The sequence below is a fragment of the Corythoichthys intestinalis genome, chromosome 2, assembly GCF_030265065.1.
Source record: "Corythoichthys intestinalis isolate RoL2023-P3 chromosome 2, ASM3026506v1, whole genome shotgun sequence".
Classification (NCBI taxonomy): Eukaryota; Metazoa; Chordata; class Actinopteri; order Syngnathiformes; family Syngnathidae; genus Corythoichthys; species Corythoichthys intestinalis.
The window spans coordinates 46,569,178-46,593,389 of NC_080396.1; the positions used below are offsets into that span (position 1 = coordinate 46,569,178).

The 24,212-nt window shown below is 39.2% G+C and overlaps 3 protein-coding genes across 5 annotated transcripts in view; 1 reads left to right on the plus strand and 2 right to left on the minus strand.

Moving 5' to 3' along the window:
- LOC130911671 (nidogen-2) overlaps window positions 1–4,154 on the plus strand; it is a 63,671-nt gene extending 59,517 nt beyond the window's left edge. For both annotated transcript variants that reach the window (XM_057829276.1, XM_057829281.1), the window contains exons 49-52: window positions 2,406–2,563; window positions 2,728–2,851; window positions 2,943–3,055; window positions 3,565–4,154. In XM_057829276.1, the coding sequence (XP_057685259.1) occupies window positions 2,406–2,563; window positions 2,728–2,851; window positions 2,943–3,055; window positions 3,565–3,575 (406 nt within the window). In that variant the 3' untranslated portion in view covers window positions 3,576–4,154. The remainder of the gene's footprint in view (window positions 1–2,405; window positions 2,564–2,727; window positions 2,852–2,942; window positions 3,056–3,564) is intronic.
- Window positions 1,950–10,346, minus strand: rtraf (RNA transcription, translation and transport factor). Of its 2 annotated transcripts, XM_057829282.1 has the most exons (8): window positions 10,178–10,346; window positions 9,559–9,683; window positions 7,800–7,899; window positions 6,494–6,574; window positions 6,317–6,405; window positions 4,824–4,892; window positions 4,648–4,696; window positions 1,972–4,568 (listed from the first exon to the last, which is right to left on the minus strand). In XM_057829282.1, exons 1-8 carry the CDS (start codon window positions 10,236–10,238, stop codon window positions 4,414–4,416), a joined length of 729 nt encoding a protein of 242 aa, XP_057685265.1. In that variant the 5' UTR covers window positions 10,239–10,346; the 3' UTR covers window positions 1,972–4,413. The 2 variants fall into 2 exon arrangements, with proteins under 2 accessions (XP_057685266.1, XP_057685265.1); XM_057829283.1 differs by lacking the exon at window positions 4,824–4,892 and having other exon boundaries at window positions 1,950–4,568.
- Window positions 10,347–12,419: 2,073 nt separating this feature from the next.
- sap18 (Sin3A-associated protein) lies at window positions 12,420–20,572 on the minus strand. Its single transcript, XM_057858443.1, has 4 exons — window positions 20,366–20,572; window positions 13,808–13,917; window positions 12,792–12,914; window positions 12,420–12,699 (listed from the first exon to the last, which is right to left on the minus strand). The coding sequence occupies exons 1-4, from the start codon at window positions 20,435–20,437 to the stop codon at window positions 12,543–12,545; spliced, it is 462 nt and encodes a 153-aa protein (XP_057714426.1). The 5' UTR covers window positions 20,438–20,572; the 3' UTR covers window positions 12,420–12,542.
- Between the last annotated feature and the right edge of the window lie 3,640 nt (window positions 20,573–24,212).

Sequence of the window (24,212 nt, forward strand, 5' to 3'; positions counted from 1 at the left end):
TCGTCCTGGTCTCTTTGCAGAAAAACAGCCCCAAAGCATGATGTTTCCACCCCCATGCTTCACAGTGGGTATGGTGTTCTTCGGATGCAATTCAGTATTCTTTCTCCTCCACACACGAGAACCTGTGGTTCTCCCAAAAAGTTCTATTTTGGTTTCATCTGACCATAACACATTCTCCCAGTCCTCTTCTGGATCATCCAAATGCTCTCTAGGAACCACAGACGGGCCTGGACGTGTACTGGCTTCAGCAGGGGGACATGTCTGGCAGTGCAGGATTTGAGTCCCTAGCGGTGCAGTGTGTTACTGATAGTAGCCTTTGTTACTGTGGTCCCAGCTCTCTGTCGGTCATTCACTAGGTCCCGCCGTGTGGTTCTGGGATTTTTGCTCACCATTCTTGTTATCATTTTGACGCTACGGGGTGAGATCTTGCATGGAGCCCCAGATCGAGGGAGATTATCAGTGGTCTTGTATGTCTTCCATTTTCTAATAATTGCTCCCACAGTTGATTTCTTTACACCAAGCGTTTTACCTATTGCAGATTCCGTCTTCCTAGCCTGGTGCGGATCTAGAATTTTGTCTCTGGTGTCCTTCGACAGCTATTTGGTCTTGGCCATAGTGGAGTTTGGAGTGTGACTGACTGAGATTGTGGACAGGTGTCTTTTATACCGATAATGAGTTAAAACAGATGCCATTAATACAGGTAACGAGTGGAGACTCATTAGATCTCGTTAGAAGAAGTTAGACCACTTTGACAGCCAGAAATCTTGTTTGTAGGTGACCAAATACTTATTTTCCACTCTAATTTGGAAATAAATTCTTTAAAAATCAAACAATGCGACCCCCCCACACACACACATTCTGTCTCTCATGGTTGAAGTTTACCCATGTTGACAATTACAGGCCTCTCTAATCTTTTCAAGTAGGATAACTTGCACAATTGGTGGTGGACTAAATACTTATTTGCCCCACTGTATTTGTGTAACTAAATAGTAAAAAAAAATACCAATTAAAGGTCAAACTTTTTTGGGACTATTTAGTTTACAGTACTGTGTTTTCAAATTGCAACGTGCCCAAGAACAAATCTTATTTTGAAACGGTGTTCTCCCAAAATATCCTACACGGCGAAACGTCAACCAATGCCCAGTGCAATTGCGCTCGCATGCGCACATCAGTTCATAGCAGCGCATACTTATTGTTTTTGTTTATGTTTTTTTTTTTTTTACCTTTCCATTGCCTCAAAATACTTTTGGCTTGTGTTTTCCCTCTGATACCTTTTAAGCATTGTATTTTCTTGTCGTAGCTCTAAAGCAGAGTGGTTCTCTGTTGACAACGTTAGTCATGTAGTCTATTAAAACCACCCTTATTTGATATTACTACGTTTCAGTATTTTCTTAAGGCATTTTTAGTATGTTCTTCCTGATTGCATCCAAACAAAACAAGCTGAAAGCGCATGGTAGCACTTAGGGTGTCAAATCCGACGTTTCGCAGGTGTAGGATATTTTGGCAGAACAACGGTATTAACAAGGGACATTTGTAACAAATAGGATTCTTGAGAACAAGAATATTTTTGTGTAAAAACAATGTGAGCAATGAACTGCTCAAAAGAAGTTAACCCTTGATAAGAGTAACAACTTTACAATGTCCAGCTGCAGTTTTCCTACTCGTCTCACTCTTCTTGTTTCGCGCTCTCCACGTGACGTTCTACGGCTGCTCTTCCCCTGCTGCTCATGTCCACGTCACGTCGGCAAAGCGTGCAGAAACCGTGGAACGAGTCTGGACTGGTTTTGACGAGGAATCGTGCTCTTTCGTCCATTCAATGTTAAAAGATGTCTGCTGTTTTGGCATGTTTGCCACTAGCAACAGCTGTTGTAAAATCTCGGTGAAGAAATGATGTCAGATATCCACACTTGAAGCTTTGTTTACATTTTATTGAACTAATGATAGAGGACGTTTTTAACTGCCGCCACTCTTGACCAATCACAGACCATTTCTGACAACGGTGGGGCTGAGTTGCGACACATAAACTGAACCGTGGCCCATTTTCTTTAAAAGCTGGGCAAATAGCGTCCGGCTAATGTGTTGTGCCGGACGCCGGATACATCACTGAAATGGCTGAGTGTCCGTCCTAAAACCAAACAGGTGGTCACCCTAAACCTTTTTTTCAAACTTGCATGAATTACTGAAAACTTGTCACACACTGAAGAAAATGTTATAGAACAAATACTGAAAAATTCATACACAATTGAAACCCTACACACTGCTGAACAATTTCCCACAAATACTGATTTTTTTGTTTCCACTACTGAGATGCTTGTCACTCTACTATGCATACAATACTAACTAAATGTATTTGTAATAAAATATTAAAGTGCAAAAACTCCAATCCAACCTGTGCCCCTTCGCAGTTCTCTGTACTGGACCGACTGGAATCGAGAGGCTCCCAAAATTGAGACCGCGTCAGTGGATGGACGGAACCGCCGGGTGGTGGTTTCTGATGGAATTGGTTTACCTAATGCGCTGACGTTTGACTATTCTTCTGGGCAAATCTGCTGGGCCGATGCAGGTAAATAAAACACATTAGAGGCAGGACAGGTAACCCAAACAATGTTCAGATGAAATCTGGCCCAATGGGACATTTCTCAGCGATAAAAATATCCTAAATATGTATTTGGGATCAATGGTATGTAGTGTATTGCTGTTAATAGTTTGAAATGGTCTCTTTGTCAGGTACTAAGCGGTTAGAATGTATATTGCCAGACGGCTCAGGGCGAAGAGTAATCAACCCCGGACTGAACTATCCCTTTAGCATGGTTTACCACAGAAACCACTTCTATTACACTGACTGGAGGAGGTCAGCATCTTCATTTCATTTTCCACAACTGATTTTAATCCTATCTCAACTAACGAAAGCTACCATTTTGCCACTTACACTTTTCTTACAGGGACGGTGTGATCACAGTCAATAAACACAGTGGAAAGCTCACTGATGAATATTTGCCAGAGCAGAGGTCTCACCTGTATGGAATCGCCATAGCAACATCCCACTGCCTATCAGGTGAGCCAATAATATAAGATGTTGCCACCAGTTTTATGCTTTATTATACTCTACATTATAGGCATAGACAAAGGTGCTATATTCATAAGATTCTCTGACAGCTTTTTCCTTTTGTAAAACACCTGTAAAGTACAAAGTATCACACTAAACACAGGATGATGGCCAAAGTAGTACCTTGCTAACCTGTCCACCCCAAATCCTTACACATACAGTACACACAAAATGTCAAGTGTACTTGACACTCCATAAAGCTGTAATAACAGCAGCCTGCTTCAAAGATGTTGGTTTGTGGTGTAATTGTGAGCTTGATGACAGCTTAGAAACACTGGCTTAAAAGCTGTTATTGTTCAACCCACGCAGACACTTCAGGTTTTGGGTGTCACTTGGGAAGGGTGATACTTGCACTTAACACTCATGTAGCTACTGTCTGGTCATACTGATACAAACATTCTGAAAATTGTATACTGTGCTTTTAACATTCTACAAAATATGTTGTGTATGTGTTCCAGGGAACCATTAACAGCAGAATTGCAGCAACACGGTCCTTTGGTGCTAAAGTTTTTGGGCCATTTTTTGAGCCGAGTGTGTGTCAAGTCCTCCCACCTTCCCGAGGATCAGACCCTCCACCCCCCTCCTAAAGATATAACCGCACATTAAATGTTTTGTACATTTGTTTTGTACCTCATATTTTTCCCCCAAATGAATTTTTATATGCAAGTTTGTTTTTGTAGCCACCAAAGCCTAAGAGTAATATCACATTTTAAAAATTTGTGTTTAAGAAACAGAGCTGTAAACCCTTTGCACACAACCTGTAGAAGAAATAAAAGAGCCAAGTTTCTATTCAGCAGTAGATGAGCTCAATTTAGCGTAGTATGAGGACAGGAAGCAGGAGGAAACAGCCATCCAAACTGAGGAATGTAATCAAATTACAATCACTACGGCTTCTCTCATTTCCCACTGTCTCTCACAATGCAGCAGCTCCATCCATGCCACCAATACCCTGCACCACCAAAGTCTCCTAATCCCCACTTTCTGATTTCTCTCTTTATAAGATAGGTTTATAAGATGTGATATTTATAACAATAAAATGTGTTTTGGTACTGACTCATTGTTTATTTTTCAAGTTTGCACCTGTGTGGAAGAGCAGAAAAAGGGGGGGAGAAAAAAAAAGGCAAACTAATCTGCAGTATGGCAATAACTGCCTTTTCTAAATCACAACATGTGTATCAATTTTAAACGAAAGTCTTTTTAAAATGGAAGATATCAATGTGCACAAAAGGTGCCACACAGACGAAAAATGGTGTCAGCCACAGGCTTTGAAATAATAATTGCAGTCTTGCACAACTTCCTCCTGGGCTTCATCTGCCGACCTTGCCCAGCCTGTGGTCTGTTTTTGGGTCGGCAATGACTGCTTGAACTGCTACGATGGCTTCGTTGATCCTTGTTTGAAGCTCCCTCAGCTCTTCGATGTGAAGCAGGCGTAGGATTTGAGCTGCTTCGTTTAGCGTCGCATCTGGTGATGAGACCACAAGTCACATTTATGCGCCTTGAAAAAACATGAGTCTTATTTGGAGATGAATAAAAATACTCACCGCCTGTATCAAAACCCAAGATGTGCTTCTCTAAGGCTACTGGGATACCCTAAACACAGAAGAGCGGAGCCAATTATTGAAATTGAGGAACAAGGACAAAAACACGACCGAATGTGGGAATTGTATTACGGGAAAGTCCTGAAGGGGCTGAACAGTTGGAAATCAAATGTGTTTACCTCTCTTTTCTGGCTGGCTTTAGCAATGGCCTCTGGTGAAAGTCTTTCTTGGATAAGGATGCGAATAGCCTTTTAGGTAACGAGAAAAAAAAATTATTTTTTTTTTAAATCACATTGTATGTATCAGGAACCAATGATACGATTTTCCATACACGGGTCAGGAAACCAAATTATGATATTCTATGATTCAGCCAATAAAGAGAAAAACGAATTCTAAATGAAATAAACAATGTTCATTTTTTTGTACTGTCGTATACAATGCCATTTTGTCCTCTCACAGACTAGGAAAATGTTTCAGTCCAACATTTCGGTAAATCAGGGGTCAGCAACCTTTTTGGTGTGGAGTGCCACTTTCAAATTTTCTTTTCAATCTGTGTGCCACACCAACATTAATGACGCACATCCGAATTTTTATATCCGACAGAGCTGAAATTTTACTCCAAAGAAAAAAACATGGACATACATTGAATTCGTATAACTACCATTCATCTTTATCAATTTAATAAAAAAATAAATGCATATTGCAGAAAATATCAAAACTTGAAAATAAGTGCAACAGTAATAACAGCTGTACAGCAGCATCATATCACACACACAGACCAGCAGGAAAAGTACAGAGTGGGCTGTTTTAACCTTCAAAGTCATAAATGCTGACGCTTACATTTTGTCCTGTTCACTAGCAACTTATTTGTAACACAGTGTACTTCTGCCAGCTCTCTGATTGGTTGGCTTTGTGACACGTTAGTAGCATGTGCTGAATTAAGCGCACAGAGAAAAAAAAATGACGAGCGCAGGAATCGAGAAATTGAGGAAGCGCTGGAGGTCTGTTAAAAATCCATTATTGCTCACATATAAAGCTATAAGGCAGAGAGGGTGGGGTGGGCGCTCCCGTAAAGCCCCTAAATAACAGGGCACGCAACTGAAAATGTCTTAATTTCAGGTAAAAAGGCGCTTTTTTTAAAATTTTATTTTGCCATGTGCTTGCGTGTCACTGGTTAACCCTTCGCGTGCCAGTGCTGACACGCGTGTCATAGGGTGCCGACTCCTGCTCTAAATAAACACAGCAACACTATAATATTGTAACATTCTTGTAAAAAATTAGTTTATTACCTCATTGCACACTATTGACAACAATAGGCATCCAATTCAATCAAACTGGGAGGACTGGCTTTCAATGCAGATGTTTGAGTGCCATTGACGGCCCTTGACGTCCAATTCATTTTGGCTGGCAGCCCTCTCCCCGTTAAATAATTCTGATGTCTTGCGCCATCAATGGCAGTCAATGAGTTAGCATAGACACCATTTCAGTAGAAATTTTTGGTCTAGTGGAGAATTTGAGAAGTTTATTTCTAAAACGATTTATCGATTCTTGGCAGGAGCATATCGTAGCCTATGGGGATACAAAGTATCGCAACATCTCACTATATAGATATATTGCCACACCCCACGTTGTGTGCACATTCAATTTGCAAGGAACATCTGTCAGGACTCACCTTGAGCATCACCAAGTAATCGTCGTGTCTCTGTATTTTGAGGATGTTGGCCAGGGCGAGCACACCCGCCTTGAAATCCGGCGAGTCACCTGTTTCACACAAAGACATGGTCTTAGTTCATCCACAAGAACATTTGGAGAAAGGGCAAGGAGGCATCTGCCCCGTTGTAACGCCTACTGTCGAGGTTAACGAGAGGGTCTGACGTCACCCGGCTATCGCTGGAGGCTTCCATTGGTGGACAGTTTCTGTACTTGTCAACTTGGAAGAGAAACAAAATACAAACTCAGATCCTGATTATTCATAAAAATTGTGCTGAAATTTGTGTTTTGACAGAAGAGTAGTTAGTCATTAGCCATTTGAGATTAAAATGAATTCTTTTCTGTTCCCGTAAGTCGTATAGATGGAATCACTTTATGTACTGGCAAAATAAACCCATTGGTGTCTACACCAAGATCAGCATGTACTGAGATCAGCATGTACTGAATATTAATTACTCTGGTCAACAATCACCCCCGCCCCCACCCCCATTTGTTGTTGCAGCAATTCTTAAACTGATTCCATCCATTTTTTGGTATCCAATTCTGTCACCTTTTCTGTATGTGTTAATTTTCATGTAATCAGCATTTTAAGAATATTTTTCATTAGTATTTTAGACATGGCGATTGTCAAAATATATTTTCCCCCAACACCATCGTAACTCTTCGGTCATTTGCACAATTGTAAACATTTTTCAGATTTTTTGCCAACTTTAGCTCGTCGTAACATAAATAACACAAAAGCTGGCATACAGGCATTATTTTGCTAAATATTGTGACTTTGGGGCTAGTTTTAACTGCCAGCTATATAACCATTTTGTTAAAAATATTGCTTTGCAATGATTTTGTATTGGACAACAAATTTAAATCTTGGAGTATTTACAAAGTTTAAATTGGGGGAAAAAAAGGCTAGAGCTTAGAAGAAAAAAAAAAATCATATTTAGATTCAGCACCCAAAATTACAGAAGTAGTGTTTGCATCATTGCAAAACATTTTCGGCTGACTACTGTTTTTCATTGCTTGGTGGCCATCTATTGTCCAACATCTGCGTGGCAAGAAACATACAATGGGAATCGATGTCTTTTGCTTTCCTACCATTGTCTTCATATTCATATTAATATCATTATCATCATCATATCAATTATTGCAATAATTTTGTATTGCACAACAAATTAAAATACTGTATTGAAATATTTTCAAAAAAATAAAGATAAAAAATAGCTAGAGCTTACAAAAAAAATCAAGCTCATATTTAGTTTCAGCACTCCAAAATGTGCTGTAGTGTTTGCAACAGTGCAACAAATTTTGGGCTGACCAGTGTTTTTCATTAGCCTGGCTAGTTTTTCATTGCTTGATGGCAATGTATTCCTTTTTTAATGGCGCCATCTATTGAACAACATCTGCATGGCAAGAAACACACAGGAAATCAACGTCTTTTGCTCTCCTACCATTGTCTCCATATTCATATCGCACAGCCAGGCCCAGCAACCAGTCCACAGCCTCCGCTCTCTCTGATGTGCCGAATGGACAGCTGACATCCTGCAGGTACTGTGCAAAGAACATGGATGGAGGACGTTATAGGACGTTACTGATGCCTGCCTGCGCCATCTTCCACATGCCTAAATTAGGGATCAAAACAAATCTCTACAACATTGTTGTTCTCTCTGAGGAACAAAAAAAGGGAGGAAGAAAAGATCAAGAGCTGCAATCATAGGTTTTCTTTTACTAGTCTGTTTGATCAATATACACAAATGTGACATTTATTTATAATAATTGCTGCCGTTCAGGCCAGCAGTTGCCTACCAGACCACTGCATGCTATCATTTCTGTATTCCTTCATGAAAGCATAGTAGGCTAATTATGCTTTTAACAGCCCCTCCTCGTCTAAATGAATGGCGTACCGCAAGCAACACGTCACTTCCGCTCATTATTATTCATGACATTAGCTACTGTTGCTAAGCAAGGACAAGCCACCGTTTGTCCCTAATAGGAAATGAATGGAAATCGTGTACCAAGGAGATGTTTACCGAGCTACCCCCTACCAATTCTCTCCGAAAATGATGTGCCTGGTGCCAAATTGACTGGCATAGATGTGGAAGAACATAAAAATGTTCAGTTAAAGAGATGGCTTTAGTGTCGAAGGCTGAAAAAGACGAAAAAAAACGAGCCGACCTAAGCATAGCTTTAGCTTTTTTCTATCGACGCGACTGACAATGACATTCTCCGGTTTCAACACGCTATCCTTTACCATCAGTCCTGTCTTTCTTATATATCCTGTCCTACATCTCTTACCGTTCTTGGGGGTAATTTAGTTAGTTTTGTGTAGCGATCGCAAATGCTACTCAGTGACAGCCAACGAACACTTTTAATTTTTTCATTGATAACACATCTTAATCCTATAATTTATTTACACTTCCCCCTTACTAAAGTTGTTTTTTATGTATATATATATATATAACAGAAACGGTAACAGTGGCAGTCAGATACCATTGTAATTTTTTTCAGGTCATTCATTGTCAGACAGAAGCAGTACGGCACGACGTTACGCTAAAAAAATAAAGTAAAAATATAAAAATGGCTTACCTCTTTGTCCTCTGAAAGACCATGCCAACCCAACATAATGTTTACTGCATATGAAACGTGAATGGATTCGCCGAGCTGGTGTTAAAGTCCGCGCAAGTTGATTCGGTCTTCACATTTTTTCCTCCCGAGTTTTTTGGCTTCCGGGAACGTATGAAGAAAACATCCTTCATGGTCGTAATGTCTAGAGTCGTTTCTACAAGTTCCAAAAAAGCAATGCGTGATCGGCATGTTCGTTTTTGAAAGATTACCGGCGAAAAGTAGCACTAATTGCGTTGTGTCTATGCGAGGGCGGATCTATAATGTCCAACTTCGGCTTTACTTCCGCTTTACGATGCGACGTCACGGTCTAAAAATAGCCTGCGTGCGGTACGCCATTGGATGTCTATCGCCATCAATGGCAGTCAATGAGTTCAAATATCACACTAACCCTGTCATTTATACCCAAGTCTTTTCTGTCCTGCCTCCTTTAATGACACTGAATGAGTTATTTAAACGAGACTTTTGCAAATAGGTTTTTACTTCGGAAAACAATGGTTTGCGAATTACTCACTTTGCTTATCAATTAATGGATCTCATGAGATTGTGGAAATAAGCGATGGAAGTGGGACAGTTGGTTGAACTCACCCTGTGGAATGCTTTGGGCCAGTCTGAGCTAGGGATGTTTCGCAGGCTGCCTCGGTCTTCTATCTTGTAGTGTCGTATCTTTTGGTCCTCCAGCCACACTACAAGGTTCCTAAACTGGGTCTCATCTGGGAATAGACATCAGGAGACAGACATTTTGGAGTCATTTATAAAAGTCTTCTGCCTTTGGATTCAAGTTCACCATGACAAGCAGTTTCATCGTTTGTTTAATATACTACTGTCAGGTGCTCTTCCTCCTCACCACCTTCTATAAGTGTATGACATTTGATATGATACCTGCGCTCGTTGAAGCGTTAGATGTCAACTAGACTCGTACGTCAAACAGAGAAGACCACTGACTCAACTCTACTACGTCACTACTACATAACATTTCTGCACGAGTTGACTAGTCACACAAAGTTCTCAACCACTGCACAGATCTGCCACAATCTTACTACTTAGTTGATGTACTAGTTCCACTGGTGTACAGACACCTCATAAAGTTGAGGGGTTGGCTTCCTGAATCGAAAAAAATGCTAGTCACTACGACACTTTACAAAGCCGAACACTGAGCCAATATTACATCCCTTATAGCCACCATTAAATGTTGAGTTTGTGTTACCTGCGCAGTCAAATGCACCCGGACTGTGATAGTCTAAGGCGGTCAGTTTTCTTTTAAACATTGCTGTCTTGGCTTCTGACTTCCAGTTCTATGCTCGTCACGTTTGCAAAAGGCTAATATCACCAGCTGTCACTACACTGAGACGATGGTGTTAGCACGCATGCGCAAAACCAGCAGTTCTGTCACGACTTCCGGTTTTTCTTCTTCTATGGTGTTTTGTGACAATTCGTAAACCATCTTAAGAGTGCATTACTGCAATTTACTGTACTGGAGTACTGGCGTTGGAAAAACACGTCCAATGCGTTTTTTTTGTTTGTTTAAAAAAAAAAACAAACAACAACAACAACAAAAAAAACCTTTCCTGCACGAGTTATGGTCCCCCGCCCTCTTTTAAACTTTTTTTTTATTTAAAAATTTTCCCCCATTCATTTAAAAGAGGGGTCTCATAACTTGCGGCTCACGGGACCATATTTTGCAGCCTCCATTTGAAATTATTAGTGTTACCTGTACTCATTTTGCGATGGGTAAAAAATATATCCTAATAATGTTAAATAAAATGAATTAATTAATTGAAGGATGCATTTTGTGGGAAAATGGTAACCTAAGAATATATATATGGCAGAAAACACAGACAAGGCCGGAAAAAGCAGTTGCTCTGCTCTTGCACCTCTCTTTAAAATAAACTGTTGTATTTTAAGCCAAAACAACTGTTGTGTTTGATAGAACAATATGCCTCTATGCTGCCATATCAGATTCATGGTGCATTAAGCCCATGTACAATTGTTAATTTGTCCATTTACTCTGGAGACGCTCGTTTACAGACACCGCGCAACCGCTTTTGTTTCAACCAAGCCATGAAAAGAATTATGTGTATTATTCGAAATGGCTGCCATTTTTAGCTTAGAATCATTGATGTCTAAAGTTTAGTTTTGTTTTTTTTAACTGAGTTAAAAAAATATTCACTCGCATATTTTAAACACATTACATCACAATGAAAAAATTAGTGTCTGTAAATAAGTCACGGATACCTACCTCATAACTATCGCTTAGTTATACTTTTTTTTGTTACTGTCGCATTTTCCCCGATATTATAGATGATAATCGATCCAAAAAAAGAAGAAAAAAAAAAAAAATATATATATATATATTTAAAAGGGTAAATATATTACAACCTCAACCACTCCTTGATGTCGGTGATTTCTGCATCGCGACACTTGTTATATTACCGTGTTTCACCCATAAAATCCCCCCCAAATCCAGCTGTGGCCATTCACACCTGTTTCTTGACACTCGGAGATACATGCTACATGGACTTTTTGGATCGAAAAGAGGTAAGTATGCGATAATATCTCGTTAAAATCATGCCGTATTTAATTATGCTCTCACCTCCCGTTAGGGTTTTGTTGTTCAATTTTTTTTTTAAATGCCCTCCTGTTCAAATTTTCCCTTCCCCCCCAAAATTGAGATTTTAAGGTTTCCAATGATATATCACCCATGCATAGAAGACAATTTTGAAATTTGGCCAAATTGGGAGTCTGAGAGCAGAACTTCAAGTCACCTGAGTGTTTTCTGAAGCCATGAGTAATGACAATGTAATTCTGTATGAAACAAAATTACAAATGGAACTAGAAGAAATAGAGATAAATTCAAGTAAGTGTGAGCCATGTGTATGTTGCTCTGGGAATTTTATATTTTTGTATTGTTTTATGCATCACTTGTGACCTCATATAGCTTAATGGTATGGTTGGCATTGACGTCAATAGAAGCGATGGAATTATGGCTTCCAGCCCCTCCAGTTGAAATGGACTGGACATGAATTGACGTGTTTTCAATAGCAATTTCAGTCTTTACTCCCTACCACAACATACTTACCTAGGCTGGCAGTAAATGTTAGGCTAATGGATGAATAAATGACCACTGTCCCCAAAAGGGTTAAATGCTATTTATAGTTGATTGCATTTAAATAGAATTTTAATTTGGTATCACAGGGTTGCAAATTGAAAGAGAAATAGCTCTTTTGATTGCTAAGCAGGTTGACTATATAGTAGGAACATGGGAGGAGGGAGGCATTTTAGAGGGTTCTGAAGTGATATTTGATGTTTTGGTGTGACGTTTTTACTAGACCTACATTTAGTCTCATGACAACTAAAATTCACAGAAGAACAGTATAGTGCGTTTGATTTTCGATGTAATCGGGTGCACTCCTATGGCAGCTACAGCACACTGTTTGAAGAACAAAATACATTCAAAAGGTGGGGTACCACATTTATTTGACTTCATATTGTACAGCATCAGACCAAAAAAAAAACTTTAAAAGAAAAAAGAAAAATTCAACATTTGGGCAAAACTGTAAGAATGCATTCACTCAAAAAGGCCTCATACGCGGACCAGGGGGTTGGGCCCTATTGGGTGGTGTGATGGCTATGTCCAGGTAGTCTCCAATCTGGAAGCGCTGAGACTGCAGTGTCATGGAGTCGTCAGCACACTTCTTTCCCGACACTGTATTGCCAATGTCTTTAAAACTAAAGGAGGAAGCAGAAACAGGAAAAAAAAAATCAATACTGTAAACAAAGCAAACACAAATCGACGTACAAAGCGCTCTTTTGCCACTAACCGATACACTTTCCCTCGAAGGTCAGGATAGACTATGGCAAAACTAAAATGAGTTCCTTTTTTCCTGGCCTCTGGATACACCTCCTTCACGAGGCTGGTCAGCTCTCGCAGAGTAGCGTCCATCCTGGAGCGGTCGTACACATTAAAGACAGTAGTTAAATACATAAGACGCTATCGTGGTGGAGGATGCATTGTTACATGGCTTTAAAATGTACAATTGAGGTGCATCTTGAAATTATTTGTGTCCCCTTGGAGTCACCATCCTCAATTTTTCCTGTAGTATCTGCTACTTTGTTACAGGATTTTTACAGCTAAAGGGCAAGGTAATTTCAGTACCTTTTAATGTTGTTTGAAAGTAAATTTAAGACCAACTAGACAAAAAAAAACAACTAAATTGAAAGAATAGAAAAAAAACCCATAGGAAGTCAAGAAGTGTGGTCCAATCGTTGCTAAAAGTCATGCCCAACAGCATGACCAGGAAGCTGAGCCACATCAACAACTAAGAGAATGAGGAAGTGACAACACTTCATTTATCAGTTTTATTCTTAGTACAAAGTAAAGAGTTCTTGCAAAAGACCTGCATCGTCAAGAATCTTGCTGAATTTCAGTGTTTTGTGCCATTGTTTAGTTACGCTTGCGTGAAATGTCACAAGAACTAATGAGATCAACGCCATATCGCTACCAGAAATCACACATGTATTCGTATTTACCATGAATAAACATTGAATAATTAATTATACTTAGTGGTTCACATTTTAAGTCTTTTGAAATTGTGTTTAAGACATTTTAATGCCAATGAAGGCTTTATTTTTAAAGTAATGAATTCAAGGCCTTTAAGTCTTGTCAAAAATCCGTGGAAACCTTGTAAATGCATATGGGTTGCAGGGCCTGGTCTGGCTGATAACAAACCAAGTTAAGGGACTTGGTGACCAATATGATGCAAAATGCAATGATTTTTTAAAAATATAATTGACATACATTTCCTCCTAGCTCGCAGTGATCTCATTGTGGTCTTACCATGTGTATATCTGCAGTTCACTGGAGGGAACATTGCCACGGGCAAATTCTTCTTGTCGATGGTGCCGCCCATTGTTTGTGGTAAAAACTCGCAGGAGAAGAGGACAGGTCTGAAACAGAGAAGTTTGGGGGTACAACATTAAACTATAATGTGTAAGCTTGTTCTTGTAGTGATATGGCCAAAAACCCTTCGTAACCATTGCTGATAACGCTAGTTTTGTTGTTACTTTGGTAAGCGCATTCACAAGAGTTGCGGGGGTGCTAAAGCCTATCCCAGTTAATAATGGGCAGTAGGTGGGCTACATCCTAAATTCGTTCCCAGCCAATCACAGGTCACAAGGAGAGGAACAACCAGTCACACACACTTGCACCTAGGCACAATTTCGTGTTTAATCAGCTTACCATGCATGTTTTGGGGACACCGTACTACCTGGAGAAAATCCACGCAAGCACGGGAAGAACAGGCTTCACATAGGAAGGTCGGAGCCCGGGATTTAACACTTGATTTCAGAACTGTAAGGCGGACGTGCTATGCATCATGCTGAATAGTCACTAAATAGATATTCAAACCTTGCACGTAAAACAAATACAGATTTGGACACGTTTTTGTATGCGAGTCCAGGTCCTCTGGTTTTGAGTATCCTAATCAGAAATATATCAAGGAGGTGGGAATTTTGATTTACATAAACTTATCTAAATAATAAAGTTGGTCATCCAATGTGATAAAATGAGATATTTTGGTTGCGATTTTCTTGACTTTTTTGCTGTTGCTGAACATTTTTGTTGTTGTTTCACAAGTCTAAATATGAGGTGTGTGTGTGTCTATTTATGTAGATATGCACTAGGGGTGCACGATATCCATTTTTTGAAATGGATACCGATATTGATAACTTCCTGCTCCTCAACGCCGATACCGATACGATAACCAATAATATATATATAGAATTTTTAAACCTGTATTAACCTGAGTTTTTGAACACCTGTAGGTCAAAAATACTAGTGGTGGATTCAAAATAGATTTGCCTTTGACCTCACCAGAATGTTCATGTTCACATGAACATTATTATAATGAACAAAAAAAAAAAAAAAGACAAGTTTTGACTTCAAATAAAGTGCCCATATTTATTTTTTCAAATAAATATCATTTGAATCAATCACAATCAATCAGTCAATATCATTGACAATGTGTTCCCCTGAAAAATGAGCACTGAACTAAAACATAAACCCAACAGGTATTGTGCTTTGTCAGGAGATAAAACATTTGGTGTAACAGGAGAGGAGGCTTTTGCGGACCAGGTCTTTCTTAACCTGGCAATTATAGGACAGCAAGCCTATCAATAACCAAAAGGCCTCTCGAGAACTAGTAAACATAACACTGTAAAATGCAAACATTTGCTAATTGCCATTAGGGGTGCAACGGTTCAGTTAGCCCACGGTTCGGTTTGAACCTCGGTTTTGGGATCACGGTTTGGGTTCGGTTTCGGTTTGCATTTTTTTTTTTTTTTTTTTTTAACTGCCTTTATTTTGCTTTTAAAAAATGAAATGAACACTTAAAATGTAATCATGTTCGACTGTTAAAATGCCTCTTAGCTTCTTAGCTCTTTGGCTAGTGTAGTGACTGACTACTGAAATACACACACAGTGGTAAAAAAGTTACTTGGCAAAGTAACAGGTAATACCTTCCATGTTTTTATTTTTATTTTTTCATTAAAAAAAAAAAACAAACCCAAAAACATAGTAACCTTTGCGATGTTTGGAGGTCATTTAATGTTGTGAATCAACCGTTAAAGTTGATACAATTCCTCCCGTTTTTGCATTAGTTCCCTTCTGTCTATTTTCAACATGTGAAAATTTTAAAACTGTTTCATCCTTTAAAGATAGACTCAAGTCAAGATTTTGCCGATTTAGGAGTATTTTAGATAAAAAGTTGCTTAGGTTCGCTCCTAAGGTTTACTACAACAGAGCCTTTCTGAGAAGTTTACTGCTCTAAAATGGCGGCTGTTTACTAACGCTACGGAGTCTGTATTTCACATGTAGTTCTATATGCATGAGATATCTAGGCGCAGATTGTATGCTGTCGGCTAAGTCAGGAAATATTGGAGCCACCTAGCCTAGCATCGCATTTGCTACAGCGTCTCAACAAACACTCTTCCCTCTCCGTGCCTCTTGACTTTTCTTGCGTTGTATTAACGAACACTGTCTCGTTGCAGGAACGGTGACCAAATCTGAACGGATGGAAAAAAAAAAACCATAACGCACGAAAAACGTGCAGATTTTGAACGTAACGTACGGCGTACACATTTAAAAATGAGTGCTCACATGTAGGCCTGTCGCGATAACAAATTTTAGTGTGGGATAATTATTCTCATAAATTATTGCGATATGCGATATTATTGCGCCCCCCCAATTTTTTTTAACCAATTTACAATAACACAGTGCGAATACAGTATATATTAATAGATCAAGTACACCCATTTAAACACAATAAATATTTACTCTTAAATTCAAATATACTTTTTAAGAAATCACAACTAAAAACAATAGACCCTGCCTCTTAAGTAAAAAACAATATTGATACCGCACAGAATAAATAAAATGTGTTTTTTAACAAAAATTGCACTTAATAACTTAAGCATTTAGGAAAATGAAAACTTTTCCCGTCATAGCTTCTGCAATGGTGTTCCATAGGGATGCAACGATACAGTTAAGTCATGGTTCGGTACGAATTTTGATACAGGGGACACGATTTTCGATCCGATTCAATACATTTAATGCTCTGTAAAAAAAAAAAAAAAAAAAAAAAAAAACAATTGTATTTTTTGTTTCATTTTTTTGTTGTTTTTTTTTTTTGCTAACGAGCAAAAATTAAATTGCCATCATATAAACATGCATTTTAGTGCATAATATTTACGTGCTTACTTCTTAATGATATGAAAAAAATTTGTATAAAAGTGCTGAGAACAATCTTTACTGTTTGTAAAGTGAGGCAGGGCACACCGCTGATTGCTACAGCTCTCTTAGCAGCTAGGTTTACTACATGAGCAAGACATCCTATTTATGGTCCGAATCCATCTGTGTCACGTACTGAATTAACAATATTTGCAACATTATCTATAGTCAATGGTATGGATTGATTTGGTCTTCTTAACCTCATGTGACAAATGACAGTTTAGAATTCATCGATGTAGTATATGGACTACATGTCCCATAATCACTCTGGGCTCACGTAGCCAGTGGCATGGGAGGTAGCACATCTAGTTTGCCATTTCATGATATCTAGTGTGTGCGCGCAACCGCGCATTAAAAAAGTTAGCATGCGCCGCTGAAGTCACGTCTGCTCATTACTACACAACACCAGCATATGACGGCTTTCATAAACAGGACGAGATTGAAGCACAGCGCTCTTAATTTCATTCAGCTGTTCGTTGTCAAAGTGAGGTTATTCGTAGCAGCCAAGTCGGTAACAATGTTTTGGCGGACTTCGTTGTAAATATCCAGCGTTGTGCCGAAAAATAGCTGCCCCGCGTGAAAGGTCACTCCTCACGGGAGCGCCCAAACGTCAACAACATCGGCGAGCCATAGATGGTCCACAGTCACTCCGGAGCACTGACGCGGCCGGTATACGTTGAACAATGGGATATAATGGGAACGATTGGCTCCGGCACTAGTTTTTGCCGGACCTGGAACGAAGATGCATTTTGCGCAGTTGGTAACGAACTTTTAACAGCACGTCTGCCGCACGCGTGCACATGTGTGCACGCGAGGCGATAAATCGCAGCGGAAAAATTACCGCCTTCATTTTTATATATCGCGCAATAAATGGAATTATTGCATATTGCGACAGGCTTACTCACATGTACAAATTACGACGAGACCGTACAACTTGACACGTATGAATTATAGTGGACCGTCACAGTTAGGTAGTGGCACTCTGTAGCACGGGACGTCCAACTTCCAACTATCAGTGGTCAGGGCGAAACTATGTGCTTTAGCGAAATCATGTTCGATGGCTTTGCGTGACATTTCATAAATGTCGGGGATTACGTTGTTGGAGAAATATGTCCGTGAGGGAACAATGTAACGCGGGTCAAGCGTTGCAAATAAATTAACAAAGCCCGCCGTGTGTTTTCACTGGTGTCATCCTACCCTGAGAAAGTGATATCTGTGGGTGATGCCAGCTGAGGTGCCGGAGTCATGTTATAAAAGTGTTGCCATTAGCATGGGGAACAAGCGCTGAGCAATGCTTGCATTTTTTTTTTCCAATATTTTCTCTCCCTCCGCATTTTAGTCCACGGGGAAACCAAAATGTTGCCACACCGCAGATTTGAAAGAAGCCGGTGCTTCCTCAAACTTCGGTTTCTCCACTCCTCCGCTCGCCATAGCTATCTGTTTTCTTTCTTCTTTCACTTTCACTTCGCTCGTAAGCAAGAGAGGGCGTTACTCGGCTTCTTTTACACAGGTGCTTGACAGCGATCCGACATTTACTTGCGGGGCGGGAATTTCTCCACAGCGGTGCTTCACGTCACACACAGGCACACAGAGCTCGATCAATTCATTCCACAAGCGTTCGGAATGCATTAATTGCAAAACCGAAAAGGCGCGGTTCATAAAGGCGTATTGAACCGTACAGGGCAAACCGTACGGTTCGGCTTTGTACCGCAAACTGTTGCACCGCTAATTGCCATAGTAAGGTTTATCACTCAGTGATGGAAAAATTTGGCCTCTAAAACTGTAATAAAACTTTGCATATAGGCAAAACAGGAGTGGAAACAAACGCACACATCCCAATCCACCGACACCGTGCCAAAAATATTATATATTATCAGGCCGATAAGTAATGTTATCGGATTTATTGGGATGATGTCATAATTCCTATTATCGGTCCGACAATTATCGTGCACCTCTAATAAACACACACATACGTACATGTATATTCACACACACTTCTAGATAGATTTGTTGCTTGTAGCCCTTACCTCTTTCACGACCACTGAGAATTATAGACACCAAGCCTATTTCAACAGGGAAGGCTAGCATTGAAAGGTCATGTTATATTGACGTTGACGGCAATAGACGCCCAATAGGACATCCTAACATCAAGTACAGTTTAGTCACCTTAGCTTTTTTAATTCTAAACATTTGCATTAACTAGAGGTGTGCGAAATTTCCGATTCTTAGATTATTTGCGATTCGGCCGTGGAAGATTCGAGAACGATTCACAAACATCCAAATTCCGATTATTGAAATATGTCAAGTAAAGTGGAAGTAAAACACTCAGCGCGCCGTGCGGTCTTCGCGACACAATGAGGAACGGAGCGAGAGTAGCTAGACATCATGCTTGTCATTACCCAGCCCAGGTAATGCCAATGCTCAACACACGGCTCTAGCTCAACTCATGCCGCAAGATAAAAACACAACATACCTGCCTGCTGCCGACAGCTGCAACAAAATACGTCCACGTAATGTTACGGTAGATATCATATTTATATAGGACTAGATGCACAACCGACTCGGTGGCGATAGCAGCACGTGGACAGAAAGCTAGATGCCGGTGTTAGTAAAGGGCTGCCATCTTAAAGCAGTAGACTTCCCTGCAAGGCTGTTGTACCGAACATTCCAAGCGAACCTAATTAACTTTTTAGCTAAAATACTCCTAAATCGGTAAAATATTGACTTGAATCTATCTTTAAAATAGTTTTAAAACTTAGTAAAAAAAAAAAGTAGACAAAAGGGAAATTATGGAATAACGGGAGCAATTTTAACAACTTTAACAGTTGATTCACAACATTAAATTAATAGAATGTAGTTTAAAGCTGCTAATACAGAATGGGGATTTGAGTATATTATTTATGGTTTTTAACTGTTAACTTGATACTGAAATGGTCGTTTATTTAAGCCTGCAAGGCTTTTTTTTTTCTTTTCTTTTTTACAGTTTTTGTAACTATTGTACAAAACATTAAAAGCAGCTAATAGCGGGGGGGGGGGGGGGGGGGTCATCAATAATCGATTTATAATCGAATCGTAGCCTCTGAATCTTAATCGAATCGTTAGGTGCCCAAAGATTCCCACCTCTAGCATTAACCTATATCTTTGATTTAAGATACAAAGTGCTTTTTGGGGGGCAAAATTAATCTCAAATGCATTTATAACCTATATCTAAGCGCAGTGCTAATGTTAAAAGCTGAATAATGCTACAGTCATGATGATCATACTTCCTGAATTATTATCCTGATTTGAATTATTCATCAGACAACATTCTGATGACCCTACTAAGCATTTTTTGTGTGTGTTTTGTTGTGGTAGGGCTACATGGAGTACGTCTTTAAAAAAATAAAAAAAAATACTCCATTCATATTGGTACGGTTTTGGAGGGTAAACACGTTTTGAAATTTCACAGAATAAATAAATAGTAAACATAACAATAATGACTAAACCCTTCTCAAAAATAGGAAATAGGATTGGTGGAGAAAAAAACTAACTCTGTTACCGTAGCATACCACATTATTTTAGCTTTGTGCTAAAAGCTAAACTGTGACACCCATGTGTTGCAATACATACCTTTTCTCTGTCAATTGGCTTCTCAGTTTCCTTCTTGATTTCTTCCTGTGTAACGCGCGATTCAAGGGCCATTGCGCGATATTTTTCAACAACTTTATCAATGCACTTATTGTATCTTTGAAAGGGCTCGGCGTGAAGCAACGCAACGAACAAAACCGGAAATGCTAAGCTACTGTCTTCCGTTTACTGATTTTCTGCTTCTTTCCGCCCTCTGCTGTATGGGAGTCGTTCCAGGGTGTTTTTTTCTGCCTTTCAGAAAAATCAGAGGATGCAAGCCAATGGCCTCACGGAGAGGAACTGTAATAAAAGGATGAGGTTTTTAAAATGTATTTTTTAAAGTGTTAATTCATTAGCTGGAATTCAACTTTTTTTTGATTGTAGCAACTTTTTTTTTTTTTTATTGATTGAATAATAAAGACAGAAATCTACCCCCATACAATTGACGGCGATAGGTGTCCCATCCATTTGACTAGGAGGGCTTGTAGCAAACGTTGTGAAAAAGAAACTAACAAACTACTGACGAAAGGCCAATATTTTTCCGTAGAATTGCTGGTTGACGGTTGAACGAGGACATCTAGGACGTAGGTTTGGTCTCAACATTGGTCGGGACGGTATAACAGCATAATCTGCATGTATACTTTTTGCTGGGGACAGGACATTAATAAGACCAAACAGATTGGGTGAACGGGGGTCCGGGCTACATTTCTCACGAATATGAACCTAATTAGTTGATTGCCAAATGATCAATGCAATATAATTCTGTATTGATTCATACTAACTGTCATGTGTATTGGTCAGGTAATACACTGTTCGATTCAAAACTTTGTTTTCAAAAAAACTACTAAAACAGCCTGAAAATTTCCAGAATAAATGTCTGGATTTTATTAGCAAATTTAAATTGCAATATTTGAACATAAATTATATTAACATACTTTTTACCTCGACTATGATTAATGTATGATTATCAGAAAAAAAATGTCTCTGTAGGCTGCAAATAAAAATATTTTAAAATAAGTAATGTAGAAAATAAATAAATACATTTTAAATAAATGCAAGTCATCAGCCAATCAAACGTGCATTTGAAGGGAAAAATGGACCGGCACATTCAGCAAGTGAAAAGAGGTAAATGTAAGTCTTAACATAATGAAAATTTTTCACTTAATAATAGTGGCGTCAATTATATCCTTACAGCATGTGGGAAGACAAAATCAAACAAAATTGCTTATATTACAGAACTCATTGCATTATATACTAGTGATGCACGATAATACATTTTTCAACCGATACCGATAACCGATAATTTCCTCCTCATTCCTACCGATAACCGATAATGTCAAGCCGATAATTCCATTAAAAGATTTTTGTAAAATTTTAAATAAAAGAAAATATTACTGTGCAAAAATATAATGTATTGTTTTTTTTTTTTCTTCAACATAAAATATGAACAAGTCGTCAATTCCAACATCTAAATAATGACATTGTCTGACATTGTTTAATGGTAAACTTTTGGCAACAATTACTTACAGAGTAAATACCTAAGTTGCACAAAAATGCCTTTAAAAGTAAGCCATTCCTAACATAACATTAATACACTGCAAAACACACTTCCTTAAAACTAGTCAGTTTTAAGTGTAAATCTATTGGAATTAAGTGAAATTATCTGCCAGCACTTCATGTGTATTTCTCTCAGATTTCTTGGAAGAAAAATAGCTAGCTGAAAATAATCTCAACAGTCTTATTTTAAGCAATACATTATTATACTTAATCCTAAAAAAGACTTGGAAGAAGAAAAGATTTTGAATATTTGTGGCTACAGAATATTATTGTTATTTCATTACAACAGGAATGTGCATATTTAAATTAATAAGTGTTAATAAGTGCCAATAAGTTTAGATTATCTATGGTGACTGTAATTGAGCAGACAAATAAGTTAAATTAATTTGAAAAGTGATTGCTAATGTTATATACTTTGTTGCACACTGTGAAAATGATTAACTCAAAAGAGCGAGATGTCATGTACCCATTCTGCAGCGCTTTGTTTACATTTGCGGCACTCACGAGTCGCGACATTCGCTTTACAGCAGCTAAACTGATAAACGGCAGTACTATTTGGATGCAGTTGGAGCTCGCATCTCCGTGCGTGTTGTTTTGTGCCTGAGTTTTGTTAAGCCGAAAATAAAGGCGGCATTACAAAGTCATCTAACCGCTCGTCATTTTACATACTGAATGTATTATTGACGGGCTGACTTCGTTTTCTCCATGTTTAAATTATCATCTAAACACTGTGCCGTCATGATAAGCTTGCTTACTGGACATCACTTTTCCAAATGTAGTGGTGAAAATGGGATTGGCATGTTTTTCATGAAGAATGGTGGTCGTATAAACTGCATTATTTTTTTATCCAGGGCTTTGGCTCTCGGGTCATTTCGGTTAAAAAAAAAAAATCGTGTCTCGTCTCGGCGGCGGCTACGTTCGTACCGGATAATCCGCCCGCACCGGCCGGTTTGCCGCGGTGTATTCGGGGCCTGGCTCTGCTCACACGCCGTGAGGGAACGCTCGAGAAACCGGGGTGTTCGCCGGAGGTCCTGAAGCCGGCCTGCCGGACCGGCCAGAGCGGCGGGCTCCGTCGGAAGACGGCTACTTGCCGACTATCGGTCTCCAGTCGTGCCGGTGTTTAGCCTTAGATGCGAGTTTACCACCCGCCTTGGGCTGCTTTCCCAAACAACCCGACTCTGAATCGTCACAAGCCCCTAGTTTAACTTAGTGTTTACAATAGCTTTAGCATTCCCGCTAGCAGCAACAGCCTGGCATTCGTTCCAAAAATCTTTGTGATGCAGTTTTAAATGGATGCTGGGTTAGTGATTTTGAATGAGGACGCTTTCTTTCGGCCTCTTGGAACTTCTGCGGTACATGTTTCGCAAATGGCGAGAGCGTCGTTTTTTTAGTAACAGCCGCCATAATATTCAACTCCGCCTCTTCAACCCCTCCTCCCTCAGGGGCTTCAGAGAGGGGAGGGGTTGAGGAGGCGGCGTGCTGAATTCTTCGGTTGTGCACATTTGGAGGCTAAATCAAGTATATAATTATCGGATTACATTATCGGTTGAATTTTTTATTATCTGGATTATCTGTGTGACGTCATAATTGCCATTATCGGCCGATAATTATCGGCCACCGATATTATCGTGTATCTTTATTATATACAAATAAGGTTGCCTAAAAGCTGGTGGGGACAATTTGAGCATCCTGAAAAGTTGGTAGTGTTATGTCCCTACCGTCCTATGCAAACCTACACCCTTGGAGGACATGGCCCTGTTCAAGACAAAGACAAGACCAGGAACCTCCAAATGTGCTCTCAAGACCATGACAGAGCTTGTCAACAACATTATGAAACACACAAGGAATTCATTTCTCAGTTTTCTTCCGATCGAAAAAGGGCAGGTAGAACTGACTGGTCGCAGTGCAGCATCCCTCTTATACGGGTAAATCTTCATTTTAACTCTGAAAGGTAATCGCATGAAAACCATTCATGATTCAGGGGTGATAATATTACTCATAAACTGAATTCAATTCTCAATTCTAAAAATAAATAAACAAAAACAATAGTGTGTATTTTCGCTCATGTCCCCCCCAAAAAAAACCCATCAGAATAATTTATTTTGAATTTAGAAGTATATTGAAGTGTAGCTGTTAGACACTTGGTTTAAAAGTTCGGGTTTCAAAAATTCAAACAGCCAATACTTTTTCAATATAATTATGTAAATGTCACAATGACATAACAGCTTCAAAATGAGATGCCATGTAAAGAACAACATGTACTTCACTGAGAAAATTTTACGTATAAAATCCT

Bases quoted from the DNA above. Each gene is read 5' to 3' on its own strand.
- sap18 (XM_057858443.1), bottom strand. From the start codon at position 20,437: ATGGCCCTTGAATCGCGCGTTACACAGGAAGAAATCAAGAAGGAAACT. The intron at 12,915-13,807 runs GTAAGACCACAA...CGACCGCTCCAG, and splicing joins GAACTGCAGATATACACATG to GATGGACGCTACTCTGCGAG. The intron at 12,700-12,791 runs GTTAGTGGCAAA...TTCCTCCTTTAG, and splicing joins CTTCGAGGGAAAGTGTATCG to TTTTAAAGACATTGGCAATA.
- rtraf (XM_057829282.1), bottom strand. From the start codon at position 10,238: ATGTTTAAAAGAAAACTGACCGCCTTAGACTATCACAGTCCGGGTGCA. The intron at 4,893-6,316 runs GTGAGTCCTGAC...GTTACCTAAAAG, and splicing joins ATTACTTGGTGATGCTCAAG to GCTATTCGCATCCTTATCCA. The intron at 4,697-4,823 runs GTAAACACATTT...TTCTGTGTTTAG, and splicing joins AAGCCAGCCAGAAAAGAGAG to GGTATCCCAGTAGCCTTAGA.